Source organism: Habropoda laboriosa, unplaced genomic scaffold (genome assembly GCF_001263275.1).
Source record: "Habropoda laboriosa isolate 0110345459 unplaced genomic scaffold, ASM126327v1 scaffold243, whole genome shotgun sequence".
In the NCBI taxonomy this organism is placed as follows: Eukaryota; Metazoa; Arthropoda; class Insecta; order Hymenoptera; family Apidae; genus Habropoda; species Habropoda laboriosa.
The window spans coordinates 596,379-608,733 of record NW_017100433.1 but is presented as its reverse complement, the minus strand read 5'-3'; the positions used below and the strand labels follow the sequence as shown (position 1 = coordinate 608,733).

The 12,355-nt window shown below is 28.4% G+C and overlaps 4 protein-coding genes across 4 annotated transcripts in view; 2 read left to right on the top strand and 2 right to left on the bottom strand.

The window, feature by feature from the left end:
- LOC108575823 (3-hydroxyacyl-CoA dehydrogenase type-2) overlaps positions 1 to 1,387 on the bottom strand; it is a 2,010-nt gene extending 623 nt beyond the window's left edge. The window contains exons 1-3 of the mRNA XM_017938727.1: positions 1,079 to 1,387; positions 443 to 607; positions 1 to 58 (exon numbers count right to left, since the gene is read on the bottom strand). The exon at positions 1 to 58 is cut by the window's left edge and continues 623 nt beyond it. Coding sequence (XP_017794216.1) covers positions 1 to 58; positions 443 to 607; positions 1,079 to 1,084 — 229 coding nt within the window. The 5' untranslated portion in view covers positions 1,085 to 1,387. The remainder of the gene's footprint in view (positions 59 to 442; positions 608 to 1,078) is intronic.
- Positions 1,388 to 2,750: 1,363 nt separating this feature from the next.
- LOC108575779 (valine--tRNA ligase-like) lies at positions 2,751 to 6,661 on the top strand. Its single transcript, XM_017938672.1, has 16 exons — positions 2,751 to 2,829; positions 2,907 to 3,099; positions 3,171 to 3,417; positions 3,491 to 3,719; positions 3,805 to 3,984; positions 4,052 to 4,176; positions 4,287 to 4,549; positions 4,615 to 4,843; positions 4,907 to 5,029; positions 5,112 to 5,219; positions 5,287 to 5,446; positions 5,530 to 5,798; positions 5,891 to 6,103; positions 6,170 to 6,281; positions 6,340 to 6,518; positions 6,590 to 6,661. The coding sequence occupies exons 1-16, from the start codon at positions 2,751 to 2,753 to the stop codon at positions 6,659 to 6,661; spliced, it is 2,781 nt and encodes a 926-aa protein (XP_017794161.1).
- A 169-nt stretch (positions 6,662 to 6,830) lies between these two features.
- On the bottom strand, positions 6,831 to 9,041 carry LOC108575846 (kelch domain-containing protein 4). Its single transcript, XM_017938754.1, is given in 8 exon segments — positions 6,831 to 6,994; positions 7,065 to 7,421; positions 7,504 to 7,722; positions 7,791 to 7,875; positions 7,878 to 8,088; positions 8,169 to 8,404; positions 8,524 to 8,694; positions 8,928 to 9,041. Coding segments are annotated over 8 exon segments (1,557 nt in total).
- A 629-nt stretch (positions 9,042 to 9,670) lies between these two features.
- LOC108575815 (serine/threonine-protein phosphatase 6 regulatory subunit 3) overlaps positions 9,671 to 12,355 on the top strand; it is a 5,613-nt gene continuing 2,928 nt past the window's right edge. The window contains exons 1-8 of the mRNA XM_017938714.1: positions 9,671 to 9,966; positions 10,568 to 10,647; positions 10,711 to 10,862; positions 11,039 to 11,160; positions 11,353 to 11,520; positions 11,639 to 11,817; positions 11,908 to 12,018; positions 12,105 to 12,240. Coding sequence (XP_017794203.1) covers positions 9,907 to 9,966; positions 10,568 to 10,647; positions 10,711 to 10,862; positions 11,039 to 11,160; positions 11,353 to 11,520; positions 11,639 to 11,817; positions 11,908 to 12,018; positions 12,105 to 12,240 — 1,008 coding nt within the window. The 5' untranslated portion in view covers positions 9,671 to 9,906. The remainder of the gene's footprint in view (positions 9,967 to 10,567; positions 10,648 to 10,710; positions 10,863 to 11,038; positions 11,161 to 11,352; positions 11,521 to 11,638; positions 11,818 to 11,907; positions 12,019 to 12,104; positions 12,241 to 12,355) is intronic.

Below are 12,355 nucleotides of genomic sequence, written 5' to 3'. Positions count from 1 at the left end.
TCTTGAACTGGTTTTCTATTTTCTTTACTGTAGCAGTTACATCTTCTGTTGATGTTACCTGTAGAAAAGTGCAAAACATTATCGATATGTTACTACAAAAATTCGTTTTATAAAGTCAAGCATACAATTATAAATTATATACAATGAACATTTAACAAAAAAATGATACAAATACACTTTCAATGTCAATTCACAATGGTTACTAATGATGTTATCTCTAGTATACACACATAAAATTAAGACCAATGACAGTAACAATATTAAAATTGATAAAATTACCAAGTCTTACATTCCTAGAAAAACCAATTGATGTTGTTTTAATTACTAAACTACTAATATATAAGCTTAAAAATTTTACTTTCACAAGCTTTTTAAAGGACTTTTTTGTTATTACTACTACTAATAATACTAGTAGTAATAGTGTTTGTTATCCAATACTTACATCCATTGGTGTAAACATAGCAGATGTTCCAAGCTCCTGAGCAATTTCATTTCCGTTAGATCTTGGTAAATCTGCAATAACTACTTTGGCACCTTCTTTTACAAATCTTCTCACAACACCAAGTCCTAATCCAGATGCACCACCAGTTACAAGAGCAACTAATCCCTACAACATATGTAAATTTGATCTTATGTTTAAATATTTCTTTTTTCTATGTAATACTATGTATGTAATACCATATAATACATTAGCATTAGCAAATTCAAGATATTCGTGCAAAGAAAGCTACTAATATTCAAAATTCATTATTTTCAGTCTATTTCCCAAAGTATGTAAAGCATTTACTGTAATACATTCTTAATTAACTAAATCTTATACTTCGTCGAGATAATATCCGTTATGATAAGAAAAATAAATTTTATGGAAAAATAAGGAACTGCATCATATTTATCTACATTATAAATATTCAACTTAAATTATTTTATTCATGATTAGAAAATAATAATTCGTGTGATTGTTCATTAACATTACTTTGGAATGAAAATACCTTTCACACAACACACGTGTGAATACACAAAAACTGGATACTTATAATCGTAGTAATAACGTACATATGGAGAAAAATATCAAACTTACGTTCATTGTTTGAAAAGAGAAGAAAACTTGGACAGAAGAAAAATGCAAGAAATGAAATATGAAAACTACTATACAGAAAGCAGTTGAACCGCTACCGGCTGTTAAATACCACGTCGTGTCTCGAATAAAAGCAAACGGAGTTTAAGAATCAACAGAAGTACTAAAACTGTTAACTTATCGGGATGAAACTTTGAACCATGTAGGCGTTCCTTCTCTCCTTACGAAATCTTATCCTGTGAATCAAACAAGGATAAATAGATCGTGTAATGGAGAATGAGACAGCAAAGTTTGCGATACATACGTACATACTGCCCGACAAACCTAAAGTAAAGCCTCTGACGTCACAATCTATCATTTCTATAAATTTAAAGGAAAATGTAACCCCTAATCTGATAAATACATGTATACTGTCCGACAAACCTAAAGTGAAGCCTCTGACGTCACAGCCTAGCAAAATGGAGGCAAAATAGGCGGTTCAGGTCATCCCCACTACTCTTGGGTCTTACACTGCAGGCACTTGAGGGGAAGTTGCGTTGTACGTAAATAGTTTAGACAAACGAATTTAACTCAGCTATCGATAATGTAACACGCTGATAAAAGAACGGAAAACTAAAAATTATTTAGTCGCCTTGTCCTATTACCTACGTTGGCGCGCAAGACATATTTAATAGCGCAGACGTTAATTTCTAAGCGACTCATACACAATAAATTGTTATTGTAAAGGAAGCCTCAGGAAATGTATTAATATTTTCTAACAGTTAGAAAACTAAAATGTAAATATTTTTTTCCTATTCCTGAATTATAAAAGTAGATTTCGACGCATTAAAAAATTGCTTAAGGAGCTAAAAAATTTCTGGCTGCAATGAAAAATAGCGTGCCACCACAAACCGACAGCCACTTTTTACAGCCAATAAAAGCCATCACACAGCCATTATTTAATGTTAAAATTTTGAAAAATTTGACAAAATCAGACGACATGTCGTCACTTTAACCGTAATATTTCGGCTTTGTTTAAAGATAATATTTCGACCTTGGGCTCATTTCATAGCAATAATCGCTGCTAAAATTTGACACTGTTCCCACTCATAGATAAATATTACAATTTAAATACAATTAATGGTTCTTTGTTATATAAGAAATGTATAGCAATTAAAAATGAAATAAAGCGAAAAGTATAAATAATCATTTCTTTTTACTCGATACTTAGAAATTCATATTATTTTAAAAAAAGGGTATAATTCATATGCACATTAACGACATAGTAATGATATCTTTACGAAAAAATTTCTTTATTAAGAAAATCATTGTTAAAAGATTTAATAAGTAGAACTTTGATCTTAGATTAAAGGCAATATATACACAATGACAGAGCATATACCTATTCATTTCATAAAAGAAAAGTGATAAACGTATAATACTACGTAATCAAGAATCATTCTAAAAGAAATGAATTTAATGTACAGTCGATAAACAAAAACAATGTAGAAGTACTTTTATTTAAAATCAAAATTTATAATTCACATAATTAAATCAAATAATTCACTTTACTCTGTAATAGTCGTGAACCTAAATATGTGAAATAGAAATCTGTGATGTTTACCACAATGGCGCATGAATAATTTAGTATTGTTCGTATTATGGGTTATGTTTTGTAAGATTGATAAATACAATAATGAAGTTCAAGAATTCGTTACGCATTAATTCTTATTACAAATATCGCTGCAATAAATTTTCTACTCAAATATTATCAGGTACTTACATATTTTATATAACACAATACTTAAAAAAAAAATACTTGCTACAAAATTATTGTTGTGTTCCTTTTTAGATTTTCCAAAAACTTTTAATCATAAAGATGCTGAACGTGAATGTTATCAAATTTGGGAAGAAAACAATTATTTTACTGTTAAAAATAGTGAGAAAACTGCATTGAAAATGCTTTTACCTCCTCCTAATATAACTGGAACATTACATTTAGGACATGCATTAACTGTTACAATTCAAGATGTACTAGCAAGATGGTATTTTTGCTAATGATTCGTTATTTTTTAAATTTTATTAAGTACTAGTTAAAAATGTAATCTATATTTAGGTACAGAATGAAAGGACATCCTGTGATCTGGATACCTGGTTTTGATCATGCTGGAATAGCAACTCAAATGATGGTAGAAAAATATCTTTCCAAAGCAAAAGGTGTTAAGAGATCTGACATAGGAAGAGAACAATTCCTTTCACTTGTTTGGCAATGGAAAAATGAAAAGCAAAATACAATAAAATCACAATTAAAGGCTTTGGGTGCTAGTTTGGATTGGTCTAAAGAATATTTTACAATGAGTAAGGTATTTAATTTTTTCTGCAGAACATATTTAATACTTTAAATGAATATGTTACTTTTTATATTTAAAATTTTAGGAACATAGTAATACTGTGATAGAAGCATTTCTAACATTAAATAGTCGAAATTTACTATATAGGAAAAAGGACTTAGTTAATTGGTGTCCTACTTTACATAGTACAGTATCTGATATGGAGGTAGATCGTTTATATATTACTAAGAAGATGCAACTCCAAATTCCAGGATATGATAAAATGATTACATTTGGTGAAATAGCACATGTAGCTTATCCAGTGAAAGATTCAAGTAAAGTTTTTCATTACATATTCTTCGTATTTTATGTGTAACAATTAAATTGTACAAAGAAATTCATTTTGAACTTCTATTTCAGATCATGAAATAGTAGTGGCAACTACTAGACCAGAAACTGTTTTTGGAGATGTAGCAATTGCTGTTCATCCAGATGATGAGAGGTATGCAAAATACATCGGGCAGCAAGTTTGGCATGCCATAAGAAGAACTTATATACCTGTTGTTTCTGATCCTTTAGTTGATAAACAATTCGGCACAGGTAAATACATTTTAATAATTACAAATCTTTGTAAGTTTGAGAAGTACATTACAATACAATTTTTTAGGAGCAATGAAAATAACGCCAGCACATGATCCTTTAGATTATATGATTGCAGTAAATCATCAATTAGATATTATTCAAGTTATTGATGAATATGGGAACATTACAGATGCAGGCAAACAATTTAAGGTTTAATAATTTTTTAGTTAAAGAATTGTACCTTGTACAATTTTTACTTCAACACAAGTATTTTTTACTATAGCTCTTTTCTATTGAAAGTAAAAGGAAAGATATTTCAGGGTTTGCCAAGATTTATTGCTCGGGAAAAAGTCTTGAATGAAATGTCAAATGAAGGTATACTCAGAAGTATCAATGATCATGAAATGTGCATACCACTGTGTTCACGATCTCACGATGTTGTAGAATACTTATTAAAAGAGCAATGGTTTGTCAAATGTAAAGATATGGCTCAAAAAGCAGTACAAGCTGTGAAACAGGGTAATTTAACAATGATACCTGACACTCATAAACAATTATGGTATGATTACCTTGATAACATCAGGTAAAAAGAAAAATACATATACAAAAAATTAATATTCATTTCTTAAATATGCTTTTTTTTTTTAGAGATTGGTGTATTTCAAGGCAAATATGGTGGGGACATCCTATACCTGTCTATTACGTTACAATAGATGGTAAAACCGAATGGATAGTGGCTCGAAATGAAGATGATGCAAAACTTATTGCACAAAATAAATATGGATCACATATAAAATTACACAAAGATCAAGATGTATTAGATACTTGGTTTTCTTCTGCAATACTTCCTTTTGCAGTAATGGGATGGCCAGAGCAGGTATAAAAGAAGAATAATTAAATAATATACGTGATTTAATTACATTTGTAGATACATTTTTAGACGGAGGATTTTAAAACGTATTATCCCTTAACATTAATGGAAACAGGAAGTGATATTCTCTTTTTTTGGATTGCAAGAATGGTAATGCTAGGATTAGAATTGACTAACCGTCTACCTTTCGACGTAAGAATTTTTACGTTTTATCATATATATATATATTCTTTTTAAGTTAGCTTTTTCTACTAAATAAAAGCTATTAATTTAGGAAGTTTTACTACACGGTCTTTTATGTGATGCTTATGGAAAGAAAATGTCTAAAACAGTTGGAAATATTGTTTCTCCAGAAAATATTATTCATGGTATTACTTTAAATGTGAGTATTAATGTGCATTTCACACCAAGATCTATTTTATTTATTCTAAATGTTTTGATATAAATAGGATCTTACTGTACAAGTGAAGAAGAGTTATGATGCAGGTATTCTTAATGAAAATGTTCTGAAACGAATGTTAGCTGCAAATAAAAAAATGTTCCCTAATGGTATACCAGAATGTGGTGCAGATTCATTGCGTATGACATTGTGTAGTCATAATATTAAAAGTTAGTGTACATTAATATATAACATTTTTCTTTCGTTTTATAATGTTGCAATTATTACAATACAATTATTTTTGCATAAACAGATCAACACATCAGTTTTGATATTATGGAGTGTCAAACAAATAAATTTTTCTGTAATAAAATCTGGCAAGCTAGCAAATACATCTTACTTATGACAGGCGAAAAAGTATATCAAAAACCTACAAATATGGCAACTATTGATTGTTGGATTTTGAATAAATTATCTGTAATGATCAATGCAGTTAATGATGCACTGACAAAACGAGATTTTCATGAAGCTATTGCATCAATAAAGCAATTTATGTATTACCAATTTTGCGACTATTACTTGGTAAAATTATAATTAGAAAATTTGTTGCTCTAAATACTAACAGTATTTTAAATATTTAACATACAACTAAGATTTCGCCTGATCTTATGCAGGAAGCAACTAAATGGGGATTTAAAAGTGAAAATACAAACATTCACATAAGTCACACATATACTTTAAGAAAATGTTTAGAAGTACTTTTACGAACATCTGCGCCTATAGTACCATATCTCTGTGACGATTTGTACAAAAGATTATCGAACAAATTGCCAGAATTTTTATCAGTGTTATCATTAATGGAAGCGCCATATCCAGTACCAGAACAGGTAAAATTGTACACTAATATTTTAGTATATTACAAAATATTAAACTCGTGTGTATAATCATTGCAGTTTAATGAATGGAGAGATGTTTCTCTAGATGAAAGAATGCACAAAGTCTTAAAAATTATATTAGAAGTCAGAAGCATTTTAGCTAAAGTTAGCAAAAAGTTAAATCCAGAAGGTAATTATTTTTCTACAAAACGTAAATAAAGTAGTTAAAAGAATATTTTTGTTTGTAGTTCACATTGTAACTAGAAAGCCTGAAAACTTTAGTTTCTTCAGTGATGTTACAAATATAATCAAAGGGGGAACCAAAATCTTCAATATTCTTATATTCTTAGAAAACAATTACACACAAAGTAAAAATAGTGTGTGTTACCCCTATACTTCTGATTGTACAATATTCATTGTCATAGAGGTAATATACAAAATTTTATTATGTTATTTTAATTTGTAAATGTTAACATTCATTATTTACTTTATTTCCAGAATTCTTCCATTTTGGAACAACTTAACAAGAACATTTCAAATAAAACAATTGTACAAAAGGAAAAAGTTTAAAAACCGTTGTACACAACAAATGTTCTTTGAACAAGTGAACAAATATGTGAGAGTTATATCACAGTCCATTTTTGTAAAAATACAGTTTGAATGACAAATTGGATAATAATGGACATAAAACATAATGTAAGACATGATATATTTAAGCAAAAATAATTATGTAAGACCATTAATTTTGATCAATATCCATAGGTTCATCTTCAGAACTATCTTCATTTTCATTACTATCATCAGTGTGCTCACTATCTGAACTAGAATTACTGGAATCGTACCAAGTTTGCAAAGATAAATCATCTGTTAGTATTGTTTTCCATTCGTCTAATTTCCGACAATCTAGAAAAAATGAAATAATTAAAAATTTTATTGTACACATATAACATTTATTAAATCATAGTATACGCACCTAAACTATAGAAATCACTGAGTGTATATTGTCGGTCTCCATCTTCAAACATGCCACCATATAAATATAAAGTATTATGCTTTACTACAAGTCCAACATTTATTCTTGGACATGGGACAAATATGTTTTCATGAATGTTTTCTTTCTTATCAATTGTAGATATCGATGCTGGTCCCACTGTAACTGTAAATATTCCATCATCATCAATAACTGTAGATTCAGTAGTAATAGATGGTGGTTCGTGTATTTCATTATCACTGTCATCTTCATTTTCAGTAGTATTTTCTGGCCCTTCTTCTTCCTTCGGTTTTCTTCTTCGACGTCGTGTGGTCACATCTTTCTTCCCGCATAGTGTTACTGATAACGGTTGAGTAAAAGTATTTATTCTTCTACTGGACTATGATATTAAAAGAATTTTTATTGCAATTGATGTATCTACCTGTATACCATTGAAATTTTTCCAAATCTAAAGCTACTAAATCATTATAAAATTTTCCATGAAGATCTTCTTCATTATCTTCTTCATCATAAACTCCACCAAATAAGTAAGCTAAATTTGGTTGAACTAAAGTAGCTGATGCACTACATCGTGGTGATATTTTAATTCCTGATTGTTTTATAGAAACCCATTTCCATTTTAAACCACTTTGATCATTTTCTAAAATGAGGCTTTTAATATTATCCGAGACTCTAAAGAAAAACATTTTTATATAAAAATCTACTTACTCTCAGGAGTCATTAAAAACATGTCATTATGAATGCAACCTTTATCAACATCTTTTTTTATTCTTTCTTTGCTATAACCACCAGTTTATATAACGATTTATTTCAAAAATAGCCTTTTGTTAAAATTTTACCAGATAACTCAATTTTGTGCCATACATATGTTTCAAGATTGAATATGTGTACATCATTGTAATATTTGTAATCTCTTAAGTTATCATGAAATCCACCAAAAACTACTAATTGTTTCTTTATATGTGTCATTCTATGGCCACTTCTAGATGATGGTCCACCAGGAGATCTTAAAGAAAAGTTGAGAAAAATAAATAATGGATAAATCTCACATGCATAATTTTTAAGAACTACATATAATTAACATACAAAATCTTTTCCCATTTCTTTTCTGCAAATCGATAAACCCATAAATCTTTATAGTGGTAAAATTGAGATTCTGAAGGACTTGAAAATTCACCACCAAATACCCATAATTCTCCTTTATTTGTAGTTGTTATTATTGCTTGATGACCACAACGTGGAGGTGGAGCACTAGGTGCTTTAATGATCATCCACTCATTTTTATTTATATTATATGTAAACATGTCTCCATAAACAAATGTCTAAAAATAAGTAAAATTATTGGATTTAATCTAAATAATTAAAATATTAGTTACTTGAAATAAATTTTACTATTGTCTCTGAAATATTATTTTAATGACATATAAACTGCTTTTTTTACCGTTCGTCCATCATGAAATTCTCCACCAAGCATAATAAGTTCATCTTTAAAAGGATGTGCTGTTAAAGTAAAATTTACACGTCGAGATGGTGGTGCTACTGTCTTTTCAACAACATGCTGTCTTCTAGCTTCTTCTTTTTCAATTTGAGCAATTACATTTTCTATATCATCCTAGAATTTATAATGGTAAATTAATATCACTTTTACATTAATAAACTAACATTATTGTTGTTACATTTAGAATCATAATAAGATTATTTTAAGTAAGAATAAGGAAAATAAAACTTGTTTATTTTTTATAATAAGTTAAACGTATTTTTATTCATAAATCAAACATTTTATAAATTGTTAAAGTATGTTTCATAAATTTCTAGAAATTCATTATATTTATAGATTTGCCTAACCTCCCCAAGTGTGGCCAATTCCTTTTTTTGTTTAGCATTCAACTTTCTTTCAGTTTTAAGTGCAGTTTTTACACTACCACTTATTTTCTTTTTACTTTTATCTTTTTTACCCATATTGCGCAATAAATTTTTTCAAAAGCAGAAAATACTTTTGAAATTTTAATAACACATGTGATGCAATTGTGTGAACGCACTTGATGTTCAAAACAGTACAGTAACCACTATATTTTTATTCAGATAAATGAATGTAATAAATCATCAAAGTTAAAATTTACTTTTAAATTTCTAAAACCTATTTAAAGGTAGAATGTACAAAGAAAAAACATATATCAGTAAATTGAAGTTTATTTCCATAAGTAAGTTTTATCTCATATACATATGAAACCAATTTTTTATTACAAAACATCATGCGATTATTATTATTATATTAGCGTTGTTTAAAATCTGTTCATGTAAATTTCTTAAATAATTGCGTTATTATTGGAGAAATCGGGCTTTATTGTATAAATAAGTCTTAATATTTTACAAACATTGATATAAAACATTTTTTAAAAATTTGTATCCATTTGTCCACTATGTAAACGGTACTTAAATTTGTCAATCGTGAGACCAAATGTTCTGAAATAAAGTACGTTTCTTTGATCGAAAGTCGATCACAAAGTACTAGTTCTGCAGCAAACGTCAAAGTTAAAACAATTTTTAATCAGAGATTCTGCTTTTGGAAGAAAAGGGGTATCCTAAAATCCGTACTATTAAAAAAAAGAATTCTATTTTATTTCTCACAGTGACGCTGTGAGGTTGTCGCCGCAATTATTTACGGCGTCGTCACCGTTCTAATACGTCCATGCAATGTTAGTTGGCTCTCTGTCCCGCAAAGCATTACGTTATTTTTTTAGTGGCCACCACTTCAATGTTGTGATTATTTTCACATCTGATTAATCGTATCGTGGTAGAGTAAGGCGAGGTTCGCGGTCGCATCATGTTTTGGGCAGGTAATTACGTGTCATCTCCTAATATCGAGGCACTTCTTAACAAAGAGGTAAGGAAATCTTTCATCAAATGAAACTTTTTTTTTACTGATTTAGACAATACAAGTTTAGAATATTTATTAAAATTTTGTACAAAAAATGCTGTGATCATTTTTATTTCGTTTTTTTCTATTATATTATTATTTTAGTGAATTCAAAATTATATGCATTACATTTTATATGATACAATATCATTTGTACATTTTCAATATCTTTCACAAACGATCATCTGCAAAATATAAATTTTTCATAACAAAAATGTGATCTGTCAGAAATAGAGTAGTAGATAACATTTTAAAATATCATACTGTGTTTTTTAAGTATTAGAAGATTCAAATCTTGCTGCTGATAATATTTACAGGTTTTCTTTCATTGTTGTTCTATCTTTTATAAATTTGTGAATCTTTCTAATGTAATGCTTAAATCATAACACATTGCAGTTTGGACACTTTTGTATCTTATAAAAGGAGTATTAATATATCATGATGCAAGAGTTCTTTTCATAACCTATTTTTTTAAACAATTTATTAAGTGTAGCTTAATAATGCATATTTTTACATTTGTATTAATATTTACAAAAAGTGAAAATTTTAATTTTGTTTATAATTTTAGGATGTTACATTGTTTGAGTTGATGGATGATGAGGATATTTTACAAGAATGTAAAAGCCAGAATAAGAAACTTATTGAGTAGTAAGTAAGATTTAAATGTATTTTTATAAGTACTAAATAGTTATAATATAACATTGTTTATAGTCTTACAAGATCTGATGTAATGGAAGAATTAATAACACTGACAACTAAAGAACCATCACCAGATATAGAAGAACGTTGGCGTTACAAATATCCAAATGTAGCTTGTGAGTTGCTCACTTGTGATATATCAGTTTTAAATGAAAAATTAGCAGGTAAGAAAATTAATTGATCATTTATTTAAGTAAAATTATAAAAATTTGTTTTTCTATGGAAAATAAAAATCACAAAATTATATAGTGTAATAATAATAGTTGTGAGAAATATAATTTAAGTAATTATAAGTTTAGATTTCAAAGGATGTGTTAGTAAAACTACATTGTATTTTTAGGCAATGAAGCACTTTTGGCAAAACTTTATTCTTTTATTGATACTGACCAACCGTTGAATCCTCTTTTGGCATCATTTTTTAGTAAAACTATTGGAGTACTTATCGGTCGCAAAACTGTTCAGGTGATTATAAGCTTATGCAATAAATTTACTAAAATTAAATATAAAGAGGAACGTAGAAAGTAGTATTACTCAGTAACATTATTTGTAATTAAAGTATAATTGCATTACAAATATTAAATATTAAATTTCCTATTTAATTCCTTGTTCATAACCTGAACCTACAAAAACCTACAATTCTGTCTTTTCCATCAGAACTGGTATTCGTATCAGTTCACTTGTTTGCAGCTCTTAGAATTTCTGAAAAGTCGTGAAACATGTGTCGACCTACTTTTACAACATTTAGAGACTTCTGCAATTATGGACTTAGTACTGAAACTCGTTAGTCAGGTTGAAGGAAATATGCGGCAAAATATATTAAGTGTAAGAAGATATAAAAATCTTTATCTTTAACATGATGATTACTTATAACACATCAATGCTTTATTTATCATAGCTGGCAGTTTTATGTCAAATTTTATGTATGTATTTACTTTAACAGTGGTTAGATAGTCAACAATTAGTGCAAAGAGTGATAAAGTTATTATCCCCTAATTCTGAACCAAGTAAACATGCAAATGCTGCACAATTACTTGGTGATATGATAAATGCTGCTAGAGAATATCAACGTACATCATCAGCACGCACTGGTCCAGATCCTATTTTAAATACTCTTGAATCGTGAGTATAATAAGTGAAAAACTGAAGTAAATAAATATACATGAAAAAATTCATATGTATAAGATATTTATATTACATTTTTACTTACAGAGCAGAAACAGTAAGCCTGTTACTAGAGACTATTTTAACGGGAGAGAAACTAGAAAGTAGTATTATTGGTGGAATTCAGGTACTTCTTACACTTTTACCAAAAGCTAACAAGTAAGGATGTAAATTATTTTAAACAATTTTTAATCTTTTACAAAAAACTACGAATATTTAATGCAAAGTAATACTTGAATTTTCAGTGGAAGAAATGAGGGCAGTGTCAATGGAAATGGCACTGAAGAAGAAGTTACAGATAATGAAGAACGTATCAAAATTGCAAATGCAACCTTGCCTTATTTAGAACAGCTTAACAAACTTCTGTTGGATCCACCTTATGTAAATATAAATTTTGTTGTTTAATGTTTTTATAAAAAACAATCAACTTTTTAAAGTACAATGTCATTGCATTAAAAAATCTTTTTATTTAAATATAACTGTTTAAGAACAGAAC